Below are 21,656 nucleotides of genomic sequence, written 5' to 3'. Positions count from 1 at the left end.
ATACTTTTTGATAATCAGAGAAAATAAACTGCTTCTGATTTAGAGATCTAGGGAGGAAGACTTAGTTGATAGTATTGCACTATCAAATTGGAGTAACTGCTGTGGATCAATCAGAGATAATTGTTATGGATCAATCAGGTACACATACTCAATTATCATATACTACTATTGTGTTCTATGTTATATACAAATAGATCTTGGGTTAATTGTTAATTTATTTAACATATTCTATCACTTAATTTTCTTACTTTACTTCCTCAGATATTGCCATAATGTTCCTAACCAAATTCACATTCTGAGAACTGAGGTGAGAAATATAAAGGTGAAAAATGTTATACATGTACTTAAACAATAAACATGTCCATGACTTTAGCCAACTATAGAAATATATGGTTATACAGAGTAAACATTAAGGTTCATGAACCAAATAACATATACAAAACCCCAGTTAAAACTATTGATTATGGTCGGTTCTGTTGAAATTTCATAGTTCTATATCAAGAACAACCTCCATTATTCCTTAAACCCCAAGTAAATAGGAAAACTTAGACAACAGCAAGCAAAAAGAAGAGCAAAAACAAGGAACAAAACTGCCCCCACAATCATGTTGCGTAGGTACACAGACGGTGGAGTTGTATCACAGCTCAAGACAGTCGGCGTTTCCTCAAAAGTAAAGAAACTCTTCCACTTACTGCTAACTACTGTTGGCACGCCGCCTGCTTGCAATTCATACTCTTCACCACCTGCTTGCAATTCATACTCTTCGCCGCCTGCTTGCAATTCATACTCTCCGCCGCCTGCTTGCAATACATACTCTCCGAGACCTGCTTGCAATACATACTCTCCGAATACGAGCTCTCCGCCACCTGCTTGCAATTGGTAGTCTCCGCTGCTGCTGATGTGAGCCTTCTTTCTAACATTTTCGGGCTCCTCATTAGACTTCTCCTTCCCGGGGCTGTGAACAGAAGTAACACTGTGTTTTGCAGCATCTCTGGCCTGCAATTTATAGAAATCACATGGAGTTGGAGTTAAGGTCCAGCAAATATAGATTCAAGAGCATAATATAACACTTTTTCGTAACAGAGAGAGAAAGCTTCTCTTTCATTTTCTCAATTCTTTCATTAAGTTATAACTTTTTTTCGGCGGGGTCTAAATGCAGCTGGTGCTTGTCATGATTAGAGCCATTCATTGCCTTAGGCCTGTTTAGGAATGAAAAGATGACAATGGCATGTTCCATTCTTAATACACAGAACTATTCGTGAATGTCTGACTGTATAAGTTTCTCTAAGGCAAAGGACCTTCATAAAACATTATTTATCTGCTATTATGGAAGTGAACTTCTAAGACTTTGTTAGGAAAATCTCGGTTGCTATTACCTAATAAAGTCAAAGATCTAACAATTATAAAATCTTAAGTTGCACTTGAAATTTGAAAAAGTAATTAAAGTTCACACAAAGGCTGCTATCTCAACCTTCTAGTAAAACCAGACATTCAATTAGTAGACATTGTCTAATTGATTGAGGTGGTGTTAAAGTATTAAGATAACAAATTGAATGTCTAATATTTGTTCTAATGGCTTCATCTGAATTGTTGAGGGAACTGATAGGTCTTGATTGGTTAGGCTTTCTCTTTTGTGTTTCAAAATAATTTAAGAAAAGTCAAATATACAATCTATGAGAGAATATCACTATAACCCTTTTGTAATAATGTGAGTGATAGGCACATAATTACAAAAATCTCATAGTGATATTCTCTTATAGCAGTCAACACTATCCAATAATAAACCAATGGAACTCTATCTCTTTACCCATTCACTGTCTGTGTCACTGCTATCTGGACCATCCTGAAAATACACCCTCTTTGCAGTTGCTCCAATGTCATTTAATTCAGGATAATCAATGATTGAATTCGCAAAATTAAGGGCCTCATGGGCCGCTTCAACATCTCCAAATGAGTCTTGGTTTCCAGTGAGAAATCCAAAATCGTCATTTCGTGAGTTTTGTGGTAGTAACAACGATTCGAGATTCAGTTGGTTGACACAAGGGAACTGGAATTTCTGAAACATAAACAAGCGTACATAGTCAGGTTCATATTCTCTTGTCATTTGTTTTAAAAGGAGAGCAATGTTTTCTTTCTTACCCAAGATAACAGAGAATCATCATCAGGCGTGTTTCCACCACTTGGTTGACCTGTTTCATAGTCAGGACTAGTTGTCTTCAGCGCTTTCTCATCAGTTTTTCGCTCCAAGCGGCAAACAACATAGGACTTCTGCATAATTTGATGAGCAGATTCAATCTCACTAGTGTTAGGGATAGTCCAATGAGTTGATTAAGAAAAAAATAAAACAAAGCTTATTGATCAAAATCATTGGTGCATTCTTCAAACTAACTTTGATGTCATTCACTAAAAAAAAGCACTTGTAGGTCTTGGAAAGAGAACAAAAGGCTATAAATAAGGACTATATTTACTAATTACCATTCAAATATATGAAAAGAGTAGTTTGTTGAGAGGTGTCCACACCAGAATTTTATCCAGGCAAAACTCATTCTACATCTATCCAATTGCTAAAATTCCCTATATGTACTAATAACTCTAACAATAACATGGGAATACATAAATGGAAAACTTCATTGTGCTAATGATGGCAAACTAGTTTACACATTATAAGCCATAGAAATACCAAGTTTAGTAAAGAATCTAAAACCCTTTGCCACAAAAGGAAGTAAACTCCATGTAAGTTGTATCCAAATTAATCGAAAGAGATTTATTATATAATCAGAGAAAAGAGATAAACCTGGTTAGGTTTGGGATTCTCAGGTTCAAGATGATACTCATGCATGACCCATTCAGTCCCTTGGCCAGGGCAAGGACTTCTATGAAACACCAAAATCCTCTTCCCTCCTATGATGACACCATTAATCGATTTAATTTTCTGTCCCTTTCCAGTGATCTTCCAGTAACCTGATTTGGTCGTCCTGTTTGAACGTCTACTGTTGTTGTACTTATAATCTCGTGGACAGAAGAACCACCACACCTGATCATTGGACTCGATCATCGATTTGCCTGAAATCCCAACAAACCCAGAAACAAAAATCACATAAAAATGAATATGTATTAACGTAAAGATAAAGAAACAACATTAAAAATGAAGAACTAGCACACATACGAGGTAACTCCCAAGGTTCAAAGGCGCAGAAATCGACTGTGGCCATGACAGGGTCAACCACATCATTCTTTCCCTGATACTTTAACTTCAAATAGTGATTGATGACCTCCTCTTCTGTGGGACTGAATCTGAATCCAACAGGCGCATTTGTAGGCAATACTATTGGGCTGCAACTCATTGAGTTTTTTTGAGGTAAGAAAATGATTGGAAGAGGAAAATGGGTTAAAGGGTGTTACAGATTAGAGGTGAAGAATCAGATTAATTCGAAGCGGAAACACAGTAATCAAACTAAGAGGTTTTAGCCATAACACCCCAAACTCAAGACCAAGAGTGGAGTGGAACTGGGTTATATATATTCGTAAGAAACAAAAGAGACATAATACATTTTTGTTGGAACAATCCGTACATGTTGGTTGACTTGACTTTAGTTTGATCATATTCATAGACACAATACAAGAGAAGTGTTAGTGAAGCTTCGATTTCTTAGGGAGCTCTTTTCATCTGAATGACACGTGGCTGAAAATGCCATGTAGGATTAGCGGAGCCCACCACCTCAAAACTCTTGTGTGGAAAACTCGTACCATTGTACAGGGGCTTAACGCGTTAACTGACTGCTTTTATTACTTTGGACGTTTGTTCTTACTTCCTTGAGAATTTTTTATTTTTTATTTTTTTTAAGAGACTTCTTTGAGAATTTTCTTTCTTTTTCTTTTTTTTTTGAATGAATTCTTTGAGAATTTTACGTTTTTTTCCATCAAGAAAAATGTCATATCAAAAACTTGCAGCAACCAATCCATCAGAGCTTTATTTTTTTTTTTAATAATAGGAAAATAAAATGGTTGAAGAGGTGTAGCCAAAAAAAAAATGGTTGAAGAGGATAACAGACAAATAATAAAAGTTGGATGTATGATATTTGAGTTTAATGATGACTTTGGCTCAAAAAATTATTTGTCTTGACGTTGTAAATATATGATTTAATTTTTAAGAGATTTGGAATTTGCTATTTGCTATATTTGTGTTCTTTCAAATAGTTGGAACTATTTCTCATGTTGGGAGATAGTTACTTCATTTATTACATAATTGAGAAATAAGCTATCTCATAAATATAGAGCTCTAGAAGAGCATAGCAATTCGAAGTGAGGCAATTAAACACATAGTAATTTAGTGTGTACGAATTTAGAGTGAATAATTCGAGTACAGCTTTGTACAATTAGATTTATTAGGACATCTGAAAGAGATAGTATTTGTATATCTAAATTTTAGGAAACACTTTGGTGAGTTTAGAAAACACTTTGAGAAACACTATTACTTAAAAAAAAAAATTATATTTGTATTCTGTATATTTCCTATTTAGATTATTAATATCAGTTGCCTCATGTAAAGTAAGAATTGTCAAACCACATAATTTTATATATTTTATTAATCATTTTAACATATCTTTATCGCTATCTTTCATTATTTATTGCTTTTACAGACAATATTAAATTCTAGATAATTCGCACTTTGTAAAAGCTGAAGCTCGTGAGCAAACTTTTTTTCCTTCCAATGAGTGTAACTAATATCATAATCGTTTCTGAAAAACATAATATATATTTATACTAATATCATAATCATAATTCATCAAGTGTTCATTTAACTTTAGGCTAACTTTTTCAATTTTATTCTCTTATGCTCTCCACTACCCTTTGCTTTCTCTTAATACATTATGTAGTCAAAAGATAAAAGGTTAGATCACTAAGTATTAAGTTGCTTAGAAAATTCAAAAGGAATTGTCGTATTCGGTTGTGCAAAGCCTTAATAATTAAAGAGAAATAATTTATATGATAAAGCCAAACAAAAAAAAAAAACAAAGAAATACACTTTGGCCTGACATGAGGCTGAAACAAAAGTTTTGATAAATCAGCACATTATTCATCATTCTTTAGCAGTTGAGCCATGAAAAATTGCACATAAACAATCCAAACTAAGAAAAATAAGAGCATTACTACAAAATGGATTTGCCATCAATGAGCCTGTACACGTATTTTTTTACAAACTCCATTCTTCATTCATCTACCAAGTTTCTCACATGTTTAATTTCCTTTACAAAAAAAGTAAAAATAAAATTTCTTGTGTCAACTAATTCGCTCCTAAAGAGTGCCTTCTAGACTGAGAACATTGCATTTTTACTGCGGAAAGCATAACAGTGAGACGAGCGTGATCAGAAAGTGAGTAATGCTCGGGCCACAGTCCCTTCTCCACCTCACGCGGAAAGAGAGCTGCACTCTTAACTTTAAATCCAAGGTATGCTCCTTCCTCGGTGCTTAGTTTAGAGCTATCCAGATTCCCATTAGACTCTTCCTCTTTTACTTCTCGATCGGACAACATTGCATTCCAAATTCCCTGCTACAATATCAAGGGGAAAGAGAATACTCTTATAAACAAACAGGCATTTCTAGAAACTAAGTGAAAACGCAACACAGAGATCGTAGTGGAAGAAATATAAAATATAACTATGCTCTTAAATTTTATGACATTCTAGATATATATAACTATGTTTAATACGATCAAAGACAGATTTAGCATTTACAAGCATAGATTCCTGACATTCAAGGACAGCAAATGAAACTATAAACATAATGATTGGGAACAGAGGGAGACATAGAGTGCAAGTCACCTTAAATTCTTCATAATCGACAACACCATTCCCATCAGTATCTGCTTGGATCCAGAGATCTCTTGTTTCTTGGAAATTTAGTCCACTTGGTACACCAATCAAATTAACCTGCAAAAGTAAAACACAAATAAGTCTTATGTTTCAGCAGCTTTGTAATCTTACATTATGTAAAACTTTATTATCTCAAAAAATGAACCTGGCGGAGTGCTTCAAGGAAAGCCGAGTACGTAATGAAATCACCACAATTGTCACCCTTTAAAAAGGCGAACGCATCATGTTCAGTCATTGAAGCTTTCCGAAGTTGATACTGAAAATATGAAAAGAAAAAGACTTATCAACCTCCATTTGATCCTACTCAGCATGATTAGTTTATACATTCATTAGAAAACACCAAAGACAAAGTAGGGGAAAAGAAGCACTAGTGACAAGGGATGAGAGGAAATAGAGAAGTTAAGGAACCTTTTACTCAGAATCTCCCACGTGTCACCTGAGACTTCTCATCCCATCACTAGATGTTCTTTGACGTTATAGGCTTTGGCCATGACAAGAATATTTTCTACATCTAGTTTCTAAAGAAATTTTCTCAACACGAACAAAAAACACATGCACGAAATTTAGTTAGAATCAGAGCTGTGAGTAAATTAATTACCTTTAGTATACTAAAAACTGATTCTCCCCAACTAGTCTTCAGTGGTTTTCGAGATGTATTAGCATTACGAAGCCATATGAAATCAACACCACAGATGTTTCCCCTATGATTTCGGTGACTAACCCACTGTAGAAATATAGAAAATGTAGAGAAAGCAAAACAATGGTAAGAAGACAGTGAAAAACCACAGCAGCCAATTGAAAATTCAACATAGGAATCAAATAATGCAGACCTTGTGGGCATCTGTATCATGTACTTTATCATATGTAGATTCAAACCCCTGGGACCGCAGGAGCTTATATACATGGCCTCGTTTGCTTCCATTCCAGTCACTGCAGAGAGCATAAGACAAAAGAACATATATAAGATCAGTCTCATTTGGAAGAAGAAGAAAAAGAAATGCGAAAGAACTGGAAAATGCCCACAATTATCTCATATCTTGTAACCTTTCACACTATTTGTGAATGAGAACAAGGAAATCCGTAGCCTACATAGTAAGACACCAGAAAACTTTACAAGCCAAGCTGGCTACCAGTCTTCAAACTGAAGAATCTTGGTTTTCATCATATTCATATTCCATTGAAAAACTTAAATTAATTATAGAATATACAATGCAAGATATATAAAAACTCACCCACAAAGCATGATGGGTATGGAATTGAGCTGGTTTTCCTTCTGATAAGATTCCAAGTATTGCAAAATTTTGTATACCTGCTTGAAGACATGTACTGTGCTTAGTGGAGGTTACTCGGGTGGCTATCAACAAATCTACTACTATGTATAAGAACAATACAGTTTAATAATTACAAGGAAACATCAACTACCTGTTGCAATCTCACTATACACAAACTAGAATCGTGAGGAAATAACAAGTGGGTGTTCACAACTAGAATTTCTCTTTCAAAATTGGCTCTTTGGTTTTGCCAAAGAGGAACATTTAACTGAAGGTGTAACAATTGAGCAACACGATCCCCAAAGTCGTTAAACAGCAGCTCTCGGTGGTGTAGAACACTAAAGTAGTCCTTGTGCACAGCAGTCAGCAGACCTGTACGTTACACATACAATACAATGTCTTTCAGAAAGATCACTAACTGATGATTACACTTGCTTTACTTAAGCCTGTAACCTGTTTTTCTTATCAGCTTGAAAAAAGAAACAACAAAAACCTATGTATTAACTACTAGACCAGTCTAAAGAGAGCAAAACACAAAAACAATTATATTGAAGAGAATGCATGAAAGAAACAAGCAAAGACAAAGTTCATGTTCAGGTGTAAACATGATCAAAAAATCACACAATGGAATGACAACGGAGTAACCAAAAGGGACTAAATTCCAGATTCCATAAATCACATAATCAATAAATGAAGCTCAATGATCAATCAGAAGAATGTACCATCACCACGGTTGTTGGTTCGTCCAAGCTTGAAGGTTGTGTAGCCTGCATCATGAAGTCTCTCCGAGTACATACGCACAAGCTCTTCATTCCCAACCCAGAATTCCTATTTCCACAATAAAGAACCTAGTTAGCAAAATACACATAAAAACAACCATGCCCAAGACCTTAGTAGAGTAAACTCCACTTATTTCTTTACTAATATTAAAATCGTCCCGCGGAATCTTACAATCATCGAGAGACCAAAAAAGAAAAGTACGAATCTAACAAAGCTATTGAGCAAGCAAAAGGGTACATAAAAATCACCTGTAAACATATAATGGAAGACGCCTCGTAAAGCAGCCAATCCAAAATCCTCTGGTTCCTATCCAGCCAGAACGCTTTAAATTCACTCTCTCGAAGGCCTTGATTCTGTTTCACTCACACCCATGAAATAGCTAAGAAAAAGAAAAACAATTAGCTGAAAAAAGAAAACTCAAAGAGTGGTACCAAAATTCGCGAAGAAAAATACCAGAGGGTCAAGCCTTTTGTAAATGGGAGCCAGAATATTAAAAGTAGTGCATGATACTAAGCAAGGCAATGCCTCTTGTTCCGTCTCACGAGTCTCAGTCTCAATCTCCGGCACCGACGGAAAACTGGTTGCTGGTAGTCGTGAATGTGAATCCATATCGTGATTTGTCACAGCCACCTGAATAGTGAATACCCATAAACGACGTTAAAACAAAGAACCGAATGAAATTGAAAGGAAAAACAAAGATAGAAGAAACAAAAAGCAACCATTGTCGAAATTCCAGAGCTGGAGATGGTTTTGGAAAGTGAGAGATTATGGAAGGGAAAACAGTTATGGAAGAGCGATGGAGTGTTTTTGTGTGGTGAGTATGTAATCGATCATTAAAATTTAAAATTATACTCAAGAGAAATTATATAAAAGGTATTATTTATTTATTTATTAAAGATATTTATTTATTATATTATTACAAAGGAGTGACGGTGAGGGCCTTTTCTTTTCTTAAGGCTTATATTATTTGTACAGCTGGAACTTCCCAATCCAAGTGGACTTTAAAACCAAATAAATTAAATGCATAAAATTAATATTTATTTTTTATGGGATTAATTTAATAACTTTTCACCCGTTATAATTATAATCAATATAGGTATCACGTATTAATACAAAAAATAAAAATAAAAAAGATAGGTATCACGTATTTGGTACAAAAGTCGTTTGTTGCATTCTCTGTATGTATATTTAATAGACTTTGTTTATGATTGCTAAAAAATAATAGTTGTTTTTATAAATTTTCTGAATTAGAGAAAAAATATCTTTATTCAATAGTTTGTTTTTGTTGTAGTATGTATCTGATCGTAATCTGAGGTCAGAGTATGTGGGGTTACTTGTGATTGGTCCAAACTATTTTGTTTTTACTTTTAGTTTAAATTTATTTAATTCTTAAAAAATGATTATTTTTTAAAAATCTTAAAAAATGAATTCAAATCTTGAAGAAAAAATCAATTTAAAAAATTAAAAATCTAAAATAATATTTTGAAAAAAGTACTTTATATTTAATACAAGTTCATAAAACTAATTGAAATATTAAATTCTAAACAATTATTTTAAAACCAATAAATTCATGGACTTTTTTTTTCGAATGAATAAATTCATGGACTTAAGATGAATAAGATGTTGATGTAAATATGGAAACCAAAAACTTGGGGTTGGTGGAGTAATGAGGGGCCAGTATGAGAGAATAGTTGTTGCTTTTTCCAAACCACATGAATTTCATAAGTGATGTGATGGAAGTAAAATTGCAAATACTAATAACTCATATTGAAAGGGATAATTTTCGAGTTTTCTTTGTTTTATCTTTAATATTTAAGATTTATTTAGTTTGGTTATCTTTTATTTATTTTCCTTTAAGTTATTGTCTCACATATTAGATAGAAGACACGCTAATCAAGCATTTAAGTTGCTCATGAATTAACAAAATATGCTTTAAAATTAGATAGTGACACTAGTTGGATAAAAGAAATTCTTCATCTTATTTTCAATTTTATTGTAAAGATTTTTGATTTATAATAATATTGAATCTCTCTAAAGAAAAAATTCAATAAATTTAATGTGTAACTATGAACGTGAATGTGATACAATGATATTTTATGTAGATACTCATGAATCTATCTTAAAATCTTCCCTTTCAAAAAGGAAAAGAAAAAAGAACTCTTGAAACCCTAAATGTGATAGAAACTCAAAATAAAACTTCATTTTTAAGTAAAAATATGTAAAATTTATAAATATTATGGGATCTTCATCGTCATTTCAAAATCAACTTCTCTAAACAGTTTTGTATTTATTGACATATTTTACATTAGATTAATTTAAATAAAAAAAAAAACATATTTTACATTAGACTAACATGCCTAATGTCTATTGTTAATGAGTGTACCCCCTTATTCTAGAAAAAGAAGGCTCGATTCAAAATCTATCTCTCCAACAACAAGAATAAAGAATTGAATTCAAGCTTTGTTGGTGACTTTCCTCTTGGTATTGGTCCAACCCTTGCTCATGATATGCTAGTACCTACAGGAGAAACTTTCTCATTCCATTTGTAGCAAGGACAATCGTGGTTCCCAGGGTGTTATTAGTATTCATGATGATGATAAGAGCAATGCATCTAAGTCCCCTTCCACTGGTCAATTTGTTCGTCTCTCGGCTTGTAAGGCAAAAGCAAGGCTGACAGATATTGCAATTCTTACTAGAAAGGAGTTTATTCCTGAGGATGTGGGCTCACAGATTAGTAACTCTGAACAATTGTTCTCCCTGTGGAGGTTGGTTGTGTGCCACTCCAACGAACACCATGAGAGGCATTGCTTGGAACAATAGAGAGTTGGGGCAAACTTCTACAATTTTGGAACTTCAAGCCTTTATTCGAATGTGTTCACCTGATTTCATTTTTCTTACCAAATTAATAGTTGATGTGACATTGGTACGTTCTCTTAACAAATTAAACTTTTATAGTAATATTGTTGTTCCTACTGTGGGGTGTGCGGAGGGTATTATTTTGGCTTGAAAAATTGGCTTTATCTTTGAGAGGATTAGAGTTAAAAAAAATCACAGGTATTGTTTACTCGAATTTGGCTCATTATCCTTGGCTTCTCTTGTGTGTTTATGGCCCGCCTTATTTTTATGAGAAAAAAAAAAGTTTTGGGAGAATTTGATGATTGTTGATAAACGCTTTGGAGGTTCGTGGTTGATCATGAGATGTAAATTTTGTTCTCTGTCAGTCTGAAGCAGTTGGTTTCAAAGAAATGACCAATTTATTCCATTCATATCCGACCTGATAAACTCCAATGGACTCATTAATTTGCCCATCAAAGGTGACAATCTCACGTGAGATAATCACTGTGACGACACAACCAACATTAAATCTGCTTTGGATAAGGGGCTGGCCAATGATGGTTTGATCGACTTGTTCCCCAAGGCAGTTATCGAATCCCTTCACACAGTGAACTCTTATCATAGACCTTTGTGTGTTTATACTTAAGGCCTAGGAATTGAGTTCAAAAATCAATTTAAATTTGAAGCTTGGTGGACTAGGGATGAGCGAAGCAAGTTGGTGGTTGATCATGCTTGGTCATCTATTGTTCATGGTTGGGCTCCGGCTAGAGTGTTCAAAGAAATAGGTGCTACGAGGGTGATCTTAAGCTTGATTCTGGTTGTTGGAAATCCTCTATGGATCAAGAGTTGTTTAAAATTGTGGAAGCTAGAGTTATCATGTCTATTTCTTGTTTCTTGTTTGATAGACAAGATAGGCATACATGGAATTTTTCGGATAACAGTATTTATTCGATGAAGAGTGGTTATTGGAGCATTGTCTTGAGCATGGGTTGGGAAAAAGTTTCGAGCTCCTCAAGGAATTCTCGTTGGTGAAGGCTTCTTTGGAGTCTTAAACCTTTCGCTAAAGATTAAAGACTTTGTTTGGAAGGCAAGCTTGAATTTCTTGTTGTCTAATGCTAACCTAACTCGCCATGGTATGAAAGCATTTAAGGTTTATCCTATTTGTTTCCAAAATAATGAGACTACTATATATGTATTTTGGCTTTGCCCTTCATTTTAAGTCTACTCGGTCTGAATGGATTTTGAAAGGGCTTGATACTCTAAAGGATGCCTCTTGTTTTTATGTGTTGTTGTTGGGTTGCTTGTATATTTTGAGTAAACGGAAATTAGAGGAGTTCATTGTTCTTTGCTGGCGCATTTGGCATAGACGTTACACCTTTTGTTCATGATCACAAGCTTCTATCAGATAATATAGTTAGTTCATTTTAACTATCTTTTGCTAGTATCAAGATGGTAATGTATGTGGGTCTTTGCTCAATAGTCAGTCCCCCTCTAGTTTAGGGTCGAATGTTGTGACCGATTCCAAACTGGATCTAACTTTGGGCGAGGTAAATCTATTTGTGGACGTTGGGCTTCGTGATGAAGTGATGAAGAGTCCAAGATGGGGATGGAGTTGTTGCTTTGGATCCCATTGGCCATGTGTTCTTCTTTGGTGTGTTTCTGGGTGTTGCTACCTTTGAGTCTCACGTTGCGAAGCCCATGGCTTTACTTTATGGGCTCTGTCTTTGCCTTCGGTTGGGGTATAAGATTATTACTGTTTTCTCTAATTGTCTTTGCTTGGTGCTTGTTGTGAATAGTAAAGACACTCGGCACAATGAGTTTAGTATTTTACTTAATGATATTTTTCATATTTAGAAATCCTTTCATAGTATATTCTTGTCGCATTGTAAGAGGTCTAAGAATATTATTATTAATTTTTTAGCAAAGCGAGCTTTTGTTTTAGACAAGTCCTGTATTTGGTGATCGAGTCTCTTTATAAATTTAGTTTTTTAATCTTTTGAGCTCTTTTTGTAATATGAGACATTTCAAGCTTTGTGCATTTTAACAGATTTTTTTTTTGTTAAAAAAATATTATTGTTTTTTAGATATGGTTGAAATTTTAGTGATTTAATTTATTGTACTTGCTTTTAGAATTGGGAATTGGGTATGAACAAATTGAGTGATGACTTAATATATATGTTTATAGTAAAACAAATTACAATGGCCTAAGTCCCTCCCTCCCTGATTGTATGAACATCTCTAAAATAAAGTAAACATGTTCTTGTTGTATAAATTATCATGTGCTTCCAACCTAGAACAGATTGAAGAAGAAAAAAAAAATTTCATCCTTTCATTCCATCTATATATTTGAGACATTTTAGGAAATTTCTTTTTTTGAATAGAAAAAGAAATTCCCTAAAATGTCTCAAATATATAGATGGAATGAAATGCACATAAAAAGAAAGAAAATGATCATTAATAATTTTTGTATGTATAATTGTTGTACATCCGAGTACCACATTTGAATATTTGTATAAACTAGTCACATAGAATTCTTTGCTTGCACACACAAAAATATGTAACAATAATGATGACATGATACTACTATTTGGTAAGATGAGATGAGATGATGGTCATTAAGTCTCTATCTTGTATTTTTTTTATTTATTTTTGAGTAAATACTATTTTGGATGTTGCGTTTTGCAAAAGTGACCAATTAAACAATTTGTTTTGTTAAATAATATATAAAATAGACTTTGTATTTTTCAAAATAATACAAATAAGACTCTAAACTGATTTTTAATTAAAATAAAATTCAATAATAATCCAATCGAAATGTGTTATATCAAAACTATTTACATTTTCTGTATCTGTTCGTGTTAGGAATTATCTTTAAGTTGGTTATATTAAAAAAAAAAGTTATCAAAAATTAAGTTCAGGGTCATATTTTTACTATTTTCGAAAATACATAATCCATTTTATCATTTAACAAAATAGAAGATTCAATCTGTAACTTTTACAAAACATGAAGTCCAAAATAGTATTATTTACCCTTTATTTTTTATTTAAGAGGCTCATGAATCATGAATCATGAATCATGAATCATGTAATGTAATATAATCGTATACGCGTCACAAGGCATCTTGCTCGCCATGATTTATGTACTAAAGCATAAAATGAGTAGATCAACACCAGCACCAGGTCAGGACCAGGTGGTACATATCACTACACGGTATTGCTAAACTGCATTAATGGTATCTACCATTTTGTACTGAGACTTTGTGCCATTAAAAATCATGTTTTTTTCTACACGATTGAAAGTCAAGTTTTGGACACATAATTTATATATAAAAATATAGATACATATACACACGGCACTCGCCTCGCCACATATGAATTTGGTAGCCGGTGAGTCTGGTGCCCATGTTGTCCTCAAATGCTCCGAAGAGTTTTTTTTATTCTTATAGGAGGAGAATGTTACATAAACTCTCTCATATAATGTATATATATAGAGGAGGTTCTAATGTAACCATCATGGTTACAATTTTTTTTTTAACTATTGGATCACTATTAAATGGTTGTGATTAATTTAGAAATTAAATAAAAATAAATAAAAAATGACCTGTAACCTGATATTAACCTGTTAATTTATTTCCTTTTAAATTTTAATTAAGATTAATTATATTTTAAAATTAAATTAAGTATAATTATTAATTAATTTTTTGCAATTTATTATTAAATAAGGATCTTTTAGCAATTTTTTTTTACATTTAAATTATTTTAATTTTTATAACAAAACTCTTAATAATTTAAAATTATACACATATAATTTCATAATTAAAATTTTATTATACTCTAATAATATTAATTTAAAATAATTACACTTTATTATACTCCTTGTATTTCAATGTATCTTAATAATATCCTCTCTTGTATTGTCAATATTGTACTTCATCTGGGTTCTGACTATATTTGTTATATTATTCTTGTTTAGATTTGTTTCATCCTCAACTATGTGTGCTTGAAAAGTATATTTTTTTTATCGATCTAGCTTGGGTACAGTTTATGATTGCAAGATAATGTGCCATAGGAATGGGAGTCAATTTTAAATGTTATTGCTGCTGCTAGCACTTTCGTTCTAGAACTAGTTTCCATTGATGAGTGCCTTTCAATGTAATTTTGATTAAAGATTCGGGCTCAAGGCTGAATGGTATTTCATTATGTACAAAGCAAAAAAGTTAAAGTTCCAATATTCCTTGTCCCAGCTACCCAAAAGGTTTATCTCCCAAATGCAATGCTAAAATAATTGGTTACTTAAAGTTGTCCATAAGAGGAGAGAAATTTGTCTAACACATCCTAATCTACAAGTGTGGATGGACTTGTATAGTCTTCTAAATTTTTATCAATCTGCAAAAAATTTAAAAAATCACTCCAAACAGCTACATCAGGATCAATCCATTCATGGCTAACATCTTCAGTGTCATGTTCAATTCCACTGTTACTCATATCAGAGACATCTTCTTCACATTTTTTTTCTTCACAAAACTCATGAAATGAAAAAAATTATCTTCATCTTCGGACAAATTTGCTATAGGTTCTATATTTTCGATGTCAATCATTTTCGATGTAAGTGTGGTGGAGAGTGAATGAAAGAGAATAATTGCGAGTAAGACTTTAGTTAATTAGAATTTATAATTAAAAAAATAAAAAATCAAGACTTTAAAGATTAATTAGGTTTTTATTAAGTGTCAATATAATATCATCATGTTTTTTTTAATTTATAAGGACACACCCTGTAAAAAAAGCAGGGTGTGTTCTTGTAAAAAAATTCATTATAAGAACAAAATTTTAACTTATATAGAAATAATTTTAATTTTTGTAAAAAAAAAATTGTAAATATTATAATTAAATAGCTCAATTGTTAAAATAATTAAGGTAAGGGATTTATATATAAATAAAAAAATTATTTATAAATTTTAATTGCTAAAAAAAATCTTCTTAAATATTTATTTAATTACTTAAAAAATAGTTAATTATAATTAATGAATTCTAAATATGGAATTTTTATCTATTGGTAACCTTCTATTATAGGTAAAAAAAATAAATGTAACCTTACAATAAAAATGTAACCATTGAATAGTCACCCATATATATATATATACTTTTTTATTATTTTGATGTACTACTATTACTTTAACATGTGTATTTTCATATAAATAAGATTAAAGTGCTTAAGAGTTGTAAGAAAGTGGATTTAATGAGTTAGCTAATTATCAATTCTGTATGAGAATACTGAAAACCAAAGCCCAGAACCTAATTATTGCATATAATATGTCATTGTTGTGATGATGTAATAACATCACGAGGAAATCGTTACACAAGAAAATGTTGTTTTAGATCATACTCGGATTATTGTTATTTATTTATTTAAAAATGAAAGTTTGAATGCCAAAAGAGATATAATACCAACCATGTACTTTAAAAACAATAAATACTCCATTATTTCACTAAGTTTTGTATAACATTTGTGGTCAAAGGCTTCCCAAGTCTTAATCTAAGTAATTAGGTAGAGAAACCTCAATTGTTTGCATATATTGTCCATAAGTAAACTCCCTTAATCAGAAACCAAGGTCCGCTAATCCATCATTATATCAATCAGTACCAATCACTCACCAAACCCAAACCAAAATCAGCATCTTTACTTTGAAACCAAGCTCCCTATAGCTCTTAGGACGTTTCATTTTTCCCAAATTGCTTTTTTCCAACACTTCCAATTGCTTGTAGTTTCAATAACAATTTTTACTGTCAAGTGTCTGTCTCCTTCTCAAGAAACCTACCTATCTTGAGACCCAATTACAGAAAAATGACCATATAACATTATGGTGTTGGTATAACATTTCACAAGCAAATGGGGTATTTTATATTAAGGGAAAGAAAAGAAAAAAAACTAAGAGGACAAGAAAAATAAATAAAAAGAATAATTAGTTGATATATCCTCATCAACTGAAAGAAATTAACCAACAGATGAATTTGTTATATTAAAGCAGCAAAACCAAGAGAACAATAATGAGACACATAAATTTCAGTGAGGAGTAAAGAAAGGCAGACAAATATAATGAATTGGCAACTACTCCTACCAGAATACCCAACTGAGCAACCAGAATGGGTCCTGGAAGATATCAAGTTAATGTTCTACAAATGTGTCAGATGGCAATTTGAAGAAACAATGGATCCAATCAGCTGCCCATATCACTACTTCTGTGATAGTACCTATCCTGGTAACTATTCACCTGTTGTGGATATTCTACTTCTTATATTCACTACTTTTTCATACTTTGCAACTCTTTTCATCATGGTAATGGACATAACAGGAAAAGGCCAAACTAGTATTACAATGTTAAAGAGATTTTTTTTACCTTCTGGGCCAATTTCACTCCCACTAATCCTGTTGGCCTTAGCCAATGGACACCGAATCAACACTTTGTTTCCTCTGTCCTTAGTTGGCCCTGCAATTCTCCAACTGGTTCATATCTCTGCTCTCAGTTTCGAGAGCGGAACTGGTAAAGACATAAAGTATGTTTTCTTTGAGGCATCAACAATTTCAGGCATTTTACATGCAAGTTTGTACCTGGACTCTGTTGTTTTACCATACTATACAGGTTTTGATGCCTTAAACATGTCGACATTTTCAGGTGAGTGTCCATCTTGTGTGTGCCGAAATGAGAGTTTGATTGTGGGTGGAAAGATAGTGTCTTACAGGGGTTGGTCACTGACCACATTTTTGGTTGTGGGTGCTTTGTGTTTGAGAATAATTTTCAGAGTGTGTGGGGAAACAAAAGGAAATATCTTATTAGTTAGAACCTTCTTGGAGGGTTTAGCTTGGATCCTCATAGCTGTAGATTGTATATATCTAACCATAAATTCTCCACCAGAGAGAGTAATTTTGAAAGCTTCTCTATTTGGGGGCATCTTTCTCTTGATTTGCCTTCATGGCCTCAAGAAGGTATGCTCTCATATCAAACGACTTGTTTAATAAATGTACAAAGACCATTATTCTGTAAATATATGAGAGTGACACTGAGAAGAGAGAAAAAGAATTAAATGATGTTTTATTTTATTTTTTCTACTCTTCCATACACAATTTTACAAACCAGTCATGACAATGAAAGAAATATAAGTATAGCTTACAAGGAAACATATTCTTCTGGCTGGAGTTACTTATATTCACAATAAAAGGGTCATTATTGTATTGAGGCATATATAAAAGGGTTCCATCTATAAAAATCAATTAATAATGAATAGAGTAACTTACATTTTTATTTTTTAATATCCCTTTCAAAATAGTGCTATTTTGTGGATTAAAAATCTACGAAAAATATGGTTTTGATACCATATCTAGAATTATGGTTCCATCTCAAAATTAATTAATAAAACTAATTGGTAATGAAAGAAGTAACACATGTTTACTCATTACTTTTACATTTAATTCATATAGAACAACGTTCTCTAATATTATCGAATGAAATTTTTGAGAAATCGCGTACTAGGTCATTCTCTTTAAAATATTTGCAGCTCAAAAATATGCAAGCAGTCGGAAATTGCCGATCGTAACAGCCCACTTAAAATAATGTATTATTTTAATTTTTCTACTGTTCCATAAACAACTTTACAAACCAGTCATGACAATGCAAGAAATATAAATATAGCTTACACGGTAGCATATTCTTCTGGTTGGGTCGGAAAAAAAAATTAAGTCCTGCTGATTGTGAAAAGTGACGACTAAAGTTGATCACGAAAAATTACGCTCTTGTGAGAAAATTGATTGAAGCAATCTGAATTGTTTAGAAAGATAAAGGTTGGTGATCATTTATAAAATCTTAAATTTAGATAAGAGCTTAATATGGTAGACTTTTGAGGTTTTTTCTCATTGAGAAACATTCTTTGCCTATATAATCTATGCTTTCATTGTTTAGATATTTCATATTTTTATTTTATAATTAGTTAGATAATTTAATAATTTTGTTATGATTAAAAATAAAAAGAGTTTAACAGATTTAAGTTATCATTAGTATATTCTGAAACAAATAGACAAAAAGAACAAAAACTCAATCATCTGAGGGAAGTAGATGTGTACCGTATGGCCATTTATTTTGGTTGGACTAAACTAAACACAGTGAAAGGACAGTACTTTGATTGGTGATTTTTTTGGAGACTCAGGGACTGTCCTCACCCTCCAAATGATTCTCTTCAACTCTATTTTAACACATTTTAAATTGGAGATGAATAAATAGCCTCATGTTGTACAAGTATATTTTTTAATGTTATATATAATTTATATATGTTTTAACCATAAGAAGTATAGTGAATATCATTTTGTTTTTTGTATATTACTATTTTAATATCTTCTTTATTTATTTTGGTGGGAATAAAATGTGTACGTCTCTCATTTAATTATCAAAAAAAAAACAAATAAATAAATTATGAATTATTTGCTCCGATATAAAAAATTTATTGTCTCTTCCAAAATATCTTTACCTTATGCTAGTAATATTCCAATACATAAATTGGCTAAATCATACTGAGAGTGCGGAAGCAGGGTAAACAAAAACCATTTACTACTAATTAGGTCTTTAACATCTCAAAGTAGTAAACACAAAAGTGTGTGCATCCAAACAATTGTTCTTAAGACTATTGTGAACTGTGGCTAAAATATTAGATTAAGAAGTTGTTGGGTTGATTGTGACAGGAATGACATGAGACACTGTTGAGTTACTACAATCTTCACCCTCTTCTTCTGCTACTTGGTTCTGCTTTGTACCAACTTCCTTGGCCTCTTTGTTTTTACCCCACAAAAGAGTGTACATACCAATTATGACCAAGATAGATCCCAGCAAACTGGTTAAATTACCATTGCCAAAATGTTAGTACCAGCAAAAACTTAAAAACAAAGAATTTGAAAAAGGTGTTGAAAAGAAACAAAGAGAATTCCATGATTTTAAAACCTTCCAAGGTGAACTGGTTCATGCAAAACAAAGACATCAAAAAAAGCTACAAAAATTTGTGTGAAAGGAGTAAATGCTGATGTGAAGACTGGACCCTTTTGCTTCACACACCATGACATCCCAACATAGCACAACCCTGATCCCACCATTCCCTGGCTCAAAATAAATAAATAGATAGTCAAGTGCTTACCAAGTTGAAAAAAATTAACACTAGAAAGTTGTTCATATTAGTAACTCACAGCATAAACAACAGCAATGATCTCCAACTTTCCTTTGAGAATCCACATAGAGATTCTTCTCTCAATTAACAAAGTCAGTATGGCTGACTGAATGGCACCAAAGAGGGACACGATGGCTGAGCTTGAATATTGAAATGGATACATCTTCCCAATCCTTGCTTGCAAGAGGAACCATGAAGACCACGAGAGGCTGCCTGTAGCCAGGAGTACTGAACCGGCCGCCCAATTCTTCGCCTTTTCGGGTGTGTGTTTCATGCTGGCATGGTCTTCTGTGGCTTGTTGTGCATGTAAATGAGTTAGTTGCATTCCTCTGTAGAATGTTAGCACCAAGGCTCCAACCACACATATCATTGTACCCAACAGCTTTGCACAACCGCCTATGCTTTTCATGTTCAGCTTTTCAAGACTGGAAGAATTTTAGTGAGATGATTATTTTATGTGTATGCATCTCAATAAGTAACAAAAGGTAAAAAAGGATAAAGGTGAGCTTAAATATTAGTTTACCCAAATGGCAGTGCCAATACAAATGTGAAAACAGGCACCATGTTGAGAAATGCACAAGAAAAAGTAGCTGATGTGTATTGAAGTCCAAGAAGGAACAAGAACTGGGCAAGAGTTACCCTGAAAATATACCAACATAGACTTTAAATAAAGAACTATTCAAGTGGGAAAATACAGATTATGATATGAGAAAAGAAACTAACCCAATTAAAGCACTGAAGAAAAGGTAACAAACAATGTGTGCTGTAATCTCAGCTCTGCTTTTCCTACAAGAAAAACAAGTAAACTTATCAGTGTCATTGAAAACACAACCTATATATGGTTCTTAATCAAACAGTATTATTACGTTGTACCTCTCCCAAAAGAAGGCAATTGGTAACAATAACATAGTAGCCACCATCTGTCGATATGTAACGATAACCAAATGGTTTAAACCATCATCAATACTCTTCTTGAGAAGTAAATTTACTATTGCAAAGGCAAAATTAATAGCCAGCATAGCTGTAGCTGGTTTCCACTGTGCACCAAAAGTCATCTTAATATATAGGCTTCTCCTCTTCTCTATTCTTTTTTAGTTTATGAATTTAGTTTAGATTGCATAGTTTTAACTGGTTTATTTCTCTTTATATAGGCAAAATAGCTAGACCAAGACCTGACATTGTTGAATATAGAATCACATCATGCTTTTTAAAGGCGTCTAACCAATTGAAACGCAAGCTTAAATTAATAAGTATTAAATCATCAACTTTTTGGTTCTTTCTTGTCCAATAACTTTTCAGTAAGTGGGGATGAGATTTTTACAGAATCAATTGCTTTGCTCATATCTTCAATTTCAGTAACAACACCATTAAACGTTGCATATTAACAGCTGATCTTCTGTTTGAATTTGGATTACCCTTTTCAATCAATCCTAATTAGTCAAAACTCTTCTTATTATTATCATTGGAGAGATGTAATTATAATTATTAATATAAGTAGAAAGAGGCAAATAGCATCTTAGTAGTGGCAGATATGGTATCTTATACTAAAAATTATATTTATAAAAAAATACTTTTAAAACAGTGCATTATACAATTTTCTTGAATATAAGAACAATGTGTCAAGTCTCATAATAAAAATAAAATTAAAACTCGATAAAAAGTTAATGTAAAGCAAGTCTTATATGCATGCACAGTC

The 21,656-nt window shown here is 32.6% G+C and overlaps 4 protein-coding genes across 5 annotated transcripts; 1 reads left to right on the top strand and 3 right to left on the bottom strand.

Moving 5' to 3' along the window:
* Positions 1-344: 344 nt before the first annotated feature.
* Positions 345-3,579, bottom strand: LOC115704045 (NAC domain-containing protein 89). The gene is made up of 5 exons (XM_030631266.2): positions 3,167-3,579; positions 2,795-3,063; positions 2,140-2,268; positions 1,808-2,056; positions 345-996 (listed from the first exon to the last, which is right to left on the bottom strand). The coding sequence occupies exons 1-5, from the start codon at positions 3,342-3,344 to the stop codon at positions 514-516; spliced, it is 1,308 nt and encodes a 435-aa protein (XP_030487126.2). The 5' UTR covers positions 3,345-3,579; the 3' UTR covers positions 345-513.
* A 1,447-nt stretch (positions 3,580-5,026) lies between these two features.
* Positions 5,027-8,802, bottom strand: LOC115706089 (uncharacterized calcium-binding protein At1g02270). 2 transcript variants are annotated; one of them, XM_030633609.2, is made up of 11 exons: positions 8,644-8,802; positions 8,378-8,554; positions 8,173-8,277; positions 7,867-7,972; positions 7,296-7,516; positions 7,106-7,182; positions 6,704-6,803; positions 6,472-6,597; positions 6,019-6,129; positions 5,823-5,930; positions 5,027-5,551 (listed from the first exon to the last, which is right to left on the bottom strand). In XM_030633609.2, exons 1-11 carry the CDS (start codon positions 8,644-8,646, stop codon positions 5,285-5,287), a joined length of 1,401 nt encoding a protein of 466 aa, XP_030489469.2. In that variant the 5' UTR covers positions 8,647-8,802; the 3' UTR covers positions 5,027-5,284. The 2 variants fall into 2 exon arrangements, with proteins under 2 accessions (XP_030489469.2, XP_030489470.2); XM_030633610.2 differs by having other exon boundaries at positions 5,027-5,548.
* Positions 8,803-16,759: 7,957 nt separating this feature from the next.
* LOC115704968 (uncharacterized) lies at positions 16,760-18,033 on the top strand. The gene has a single exon (XM_030632188.2). The coding sequence runs from the start codon at positions 16,854-16,856 to the stop codon at positions 17,769-17,771; it is 918 nt and encodes a 305-aa protein (XP_030488048.2). The 5' UTR covers positions 16,760-16,853; the 3' UTR covers positions 17,772-18,033.
* Positions 18,034-19,210: 1,177 nt separating this feature from the next.
* Positions 19,211-21,309, bottom strand: LOC115704689 (WAT1-related protein At3g30340). Its single transcript, XM_030631889.2, has 6 exons — positions 20,834-21,309; positions 20,684-20,746; positions 20,484-20,600; positions 19,980-20,385; positions 19,741-19,892; positions 19,211-19,633 (listed from the first exon to the last, which is right to left on the bottom strand). Exons 1-6 carry the CDS (start codon positions 21,013-21,015, stop codon positions 19,456-19,458), a joined length of 1,098 nt encoding a protein of 365 aa, XP_030487749.2. The 5' UTR covers positions 21,016-21,309; the 3' UTR covers positions 19,211-19,455.
* Positions 21,310-21,656: the final 347 nt, after the last annotated feature.

Source organism: Cannabis sativa, chromosome 1 (assembly GCF_029168945.1).
Source record: "Cannabis sativa cultivar Pink pepper isolate KNU-18-1 chromosome 1, ASM2916894v1, whole genome shotgun sequence".
NCBI classification, from domain to species: domain Eukaryota; kingdom Viridiplantae; phylum Streptophyta; class Magnoliopsida; order Rosales; family Cannabaceae; genus Cannabis; species Cannabis sativa.
Note: the sequence above shows the minus strand (reverse complement) of the source record. Positions and strands in the feature narration are given on the sequence as shown.

Bases quoted from the DNA above. Each gene is read 5' to 3' on its own strand.
- LOC115704689 (XM_030631889.2), bottom strand. From the start codon at position 21,015: ATGACTTTTGGTGCACAGTGGAAACCAGCTACAGCTATGCTGGCTATT. The intron at 20,601-20,683 runs GTTAGTTTCTTT...GTATATTTTCAG, and splicing joins TTCTTCAGTGCTTTAATTGG to GGTAACTCTTGCCCAGTTCT. The intron at 19,893-19,979 runs GTGAGTTACTAA...ATTTTGAGCCAG, and splicing joins TCATTGCTGTTGTTTATGCT to GGAATGGTGGGATCAGGGTT.
- LOC115706089 (XM_030633609.2), bottom strand. The intron at 7,973-8,172 runs GTGATTTTTATG...TTGTGGAAATAG, and splicing joins CTTCCATTATATGTTTACAG to GAATTCTGGGTTGGGAATGA. The intron at 6,804-7,105 runs GTGAGTTTTTAT...TGCTCTCTGCAG, and splicing joins ATACCCATCATGCTTTGTGG to TGACTGGAATGGAAGCAAAC.
- LOC115704968 (XM_030632188.2), top strand. From the start codon at position 16,854: ATGAATTGGCAACTACTCCTACCAGAATACCCAACTGAGCAACCAGAA.
- LOC115704045 (XM_030631266.2), bottom strand. From the start codon at position 3,344: ATGAGTTGCAGCCCAATAGTATTGCCTACAAATGCGCCTGTTGGATTC. The intron at 3,064-3,166 runs GTATGTGTGCTA...TTGGGATTTCAG, and splicing joins TGAACCTTGGGAGTTACCTC to GCAAATCGATGATCGAGTCC. The intron at 2,269-2,794 runs GTTTATCTCTTT...CAAATTATGCAG, and splicing joins AGAATCCCAAACCTAACCAG to AAGTCCTATGTTGTTTGCCG.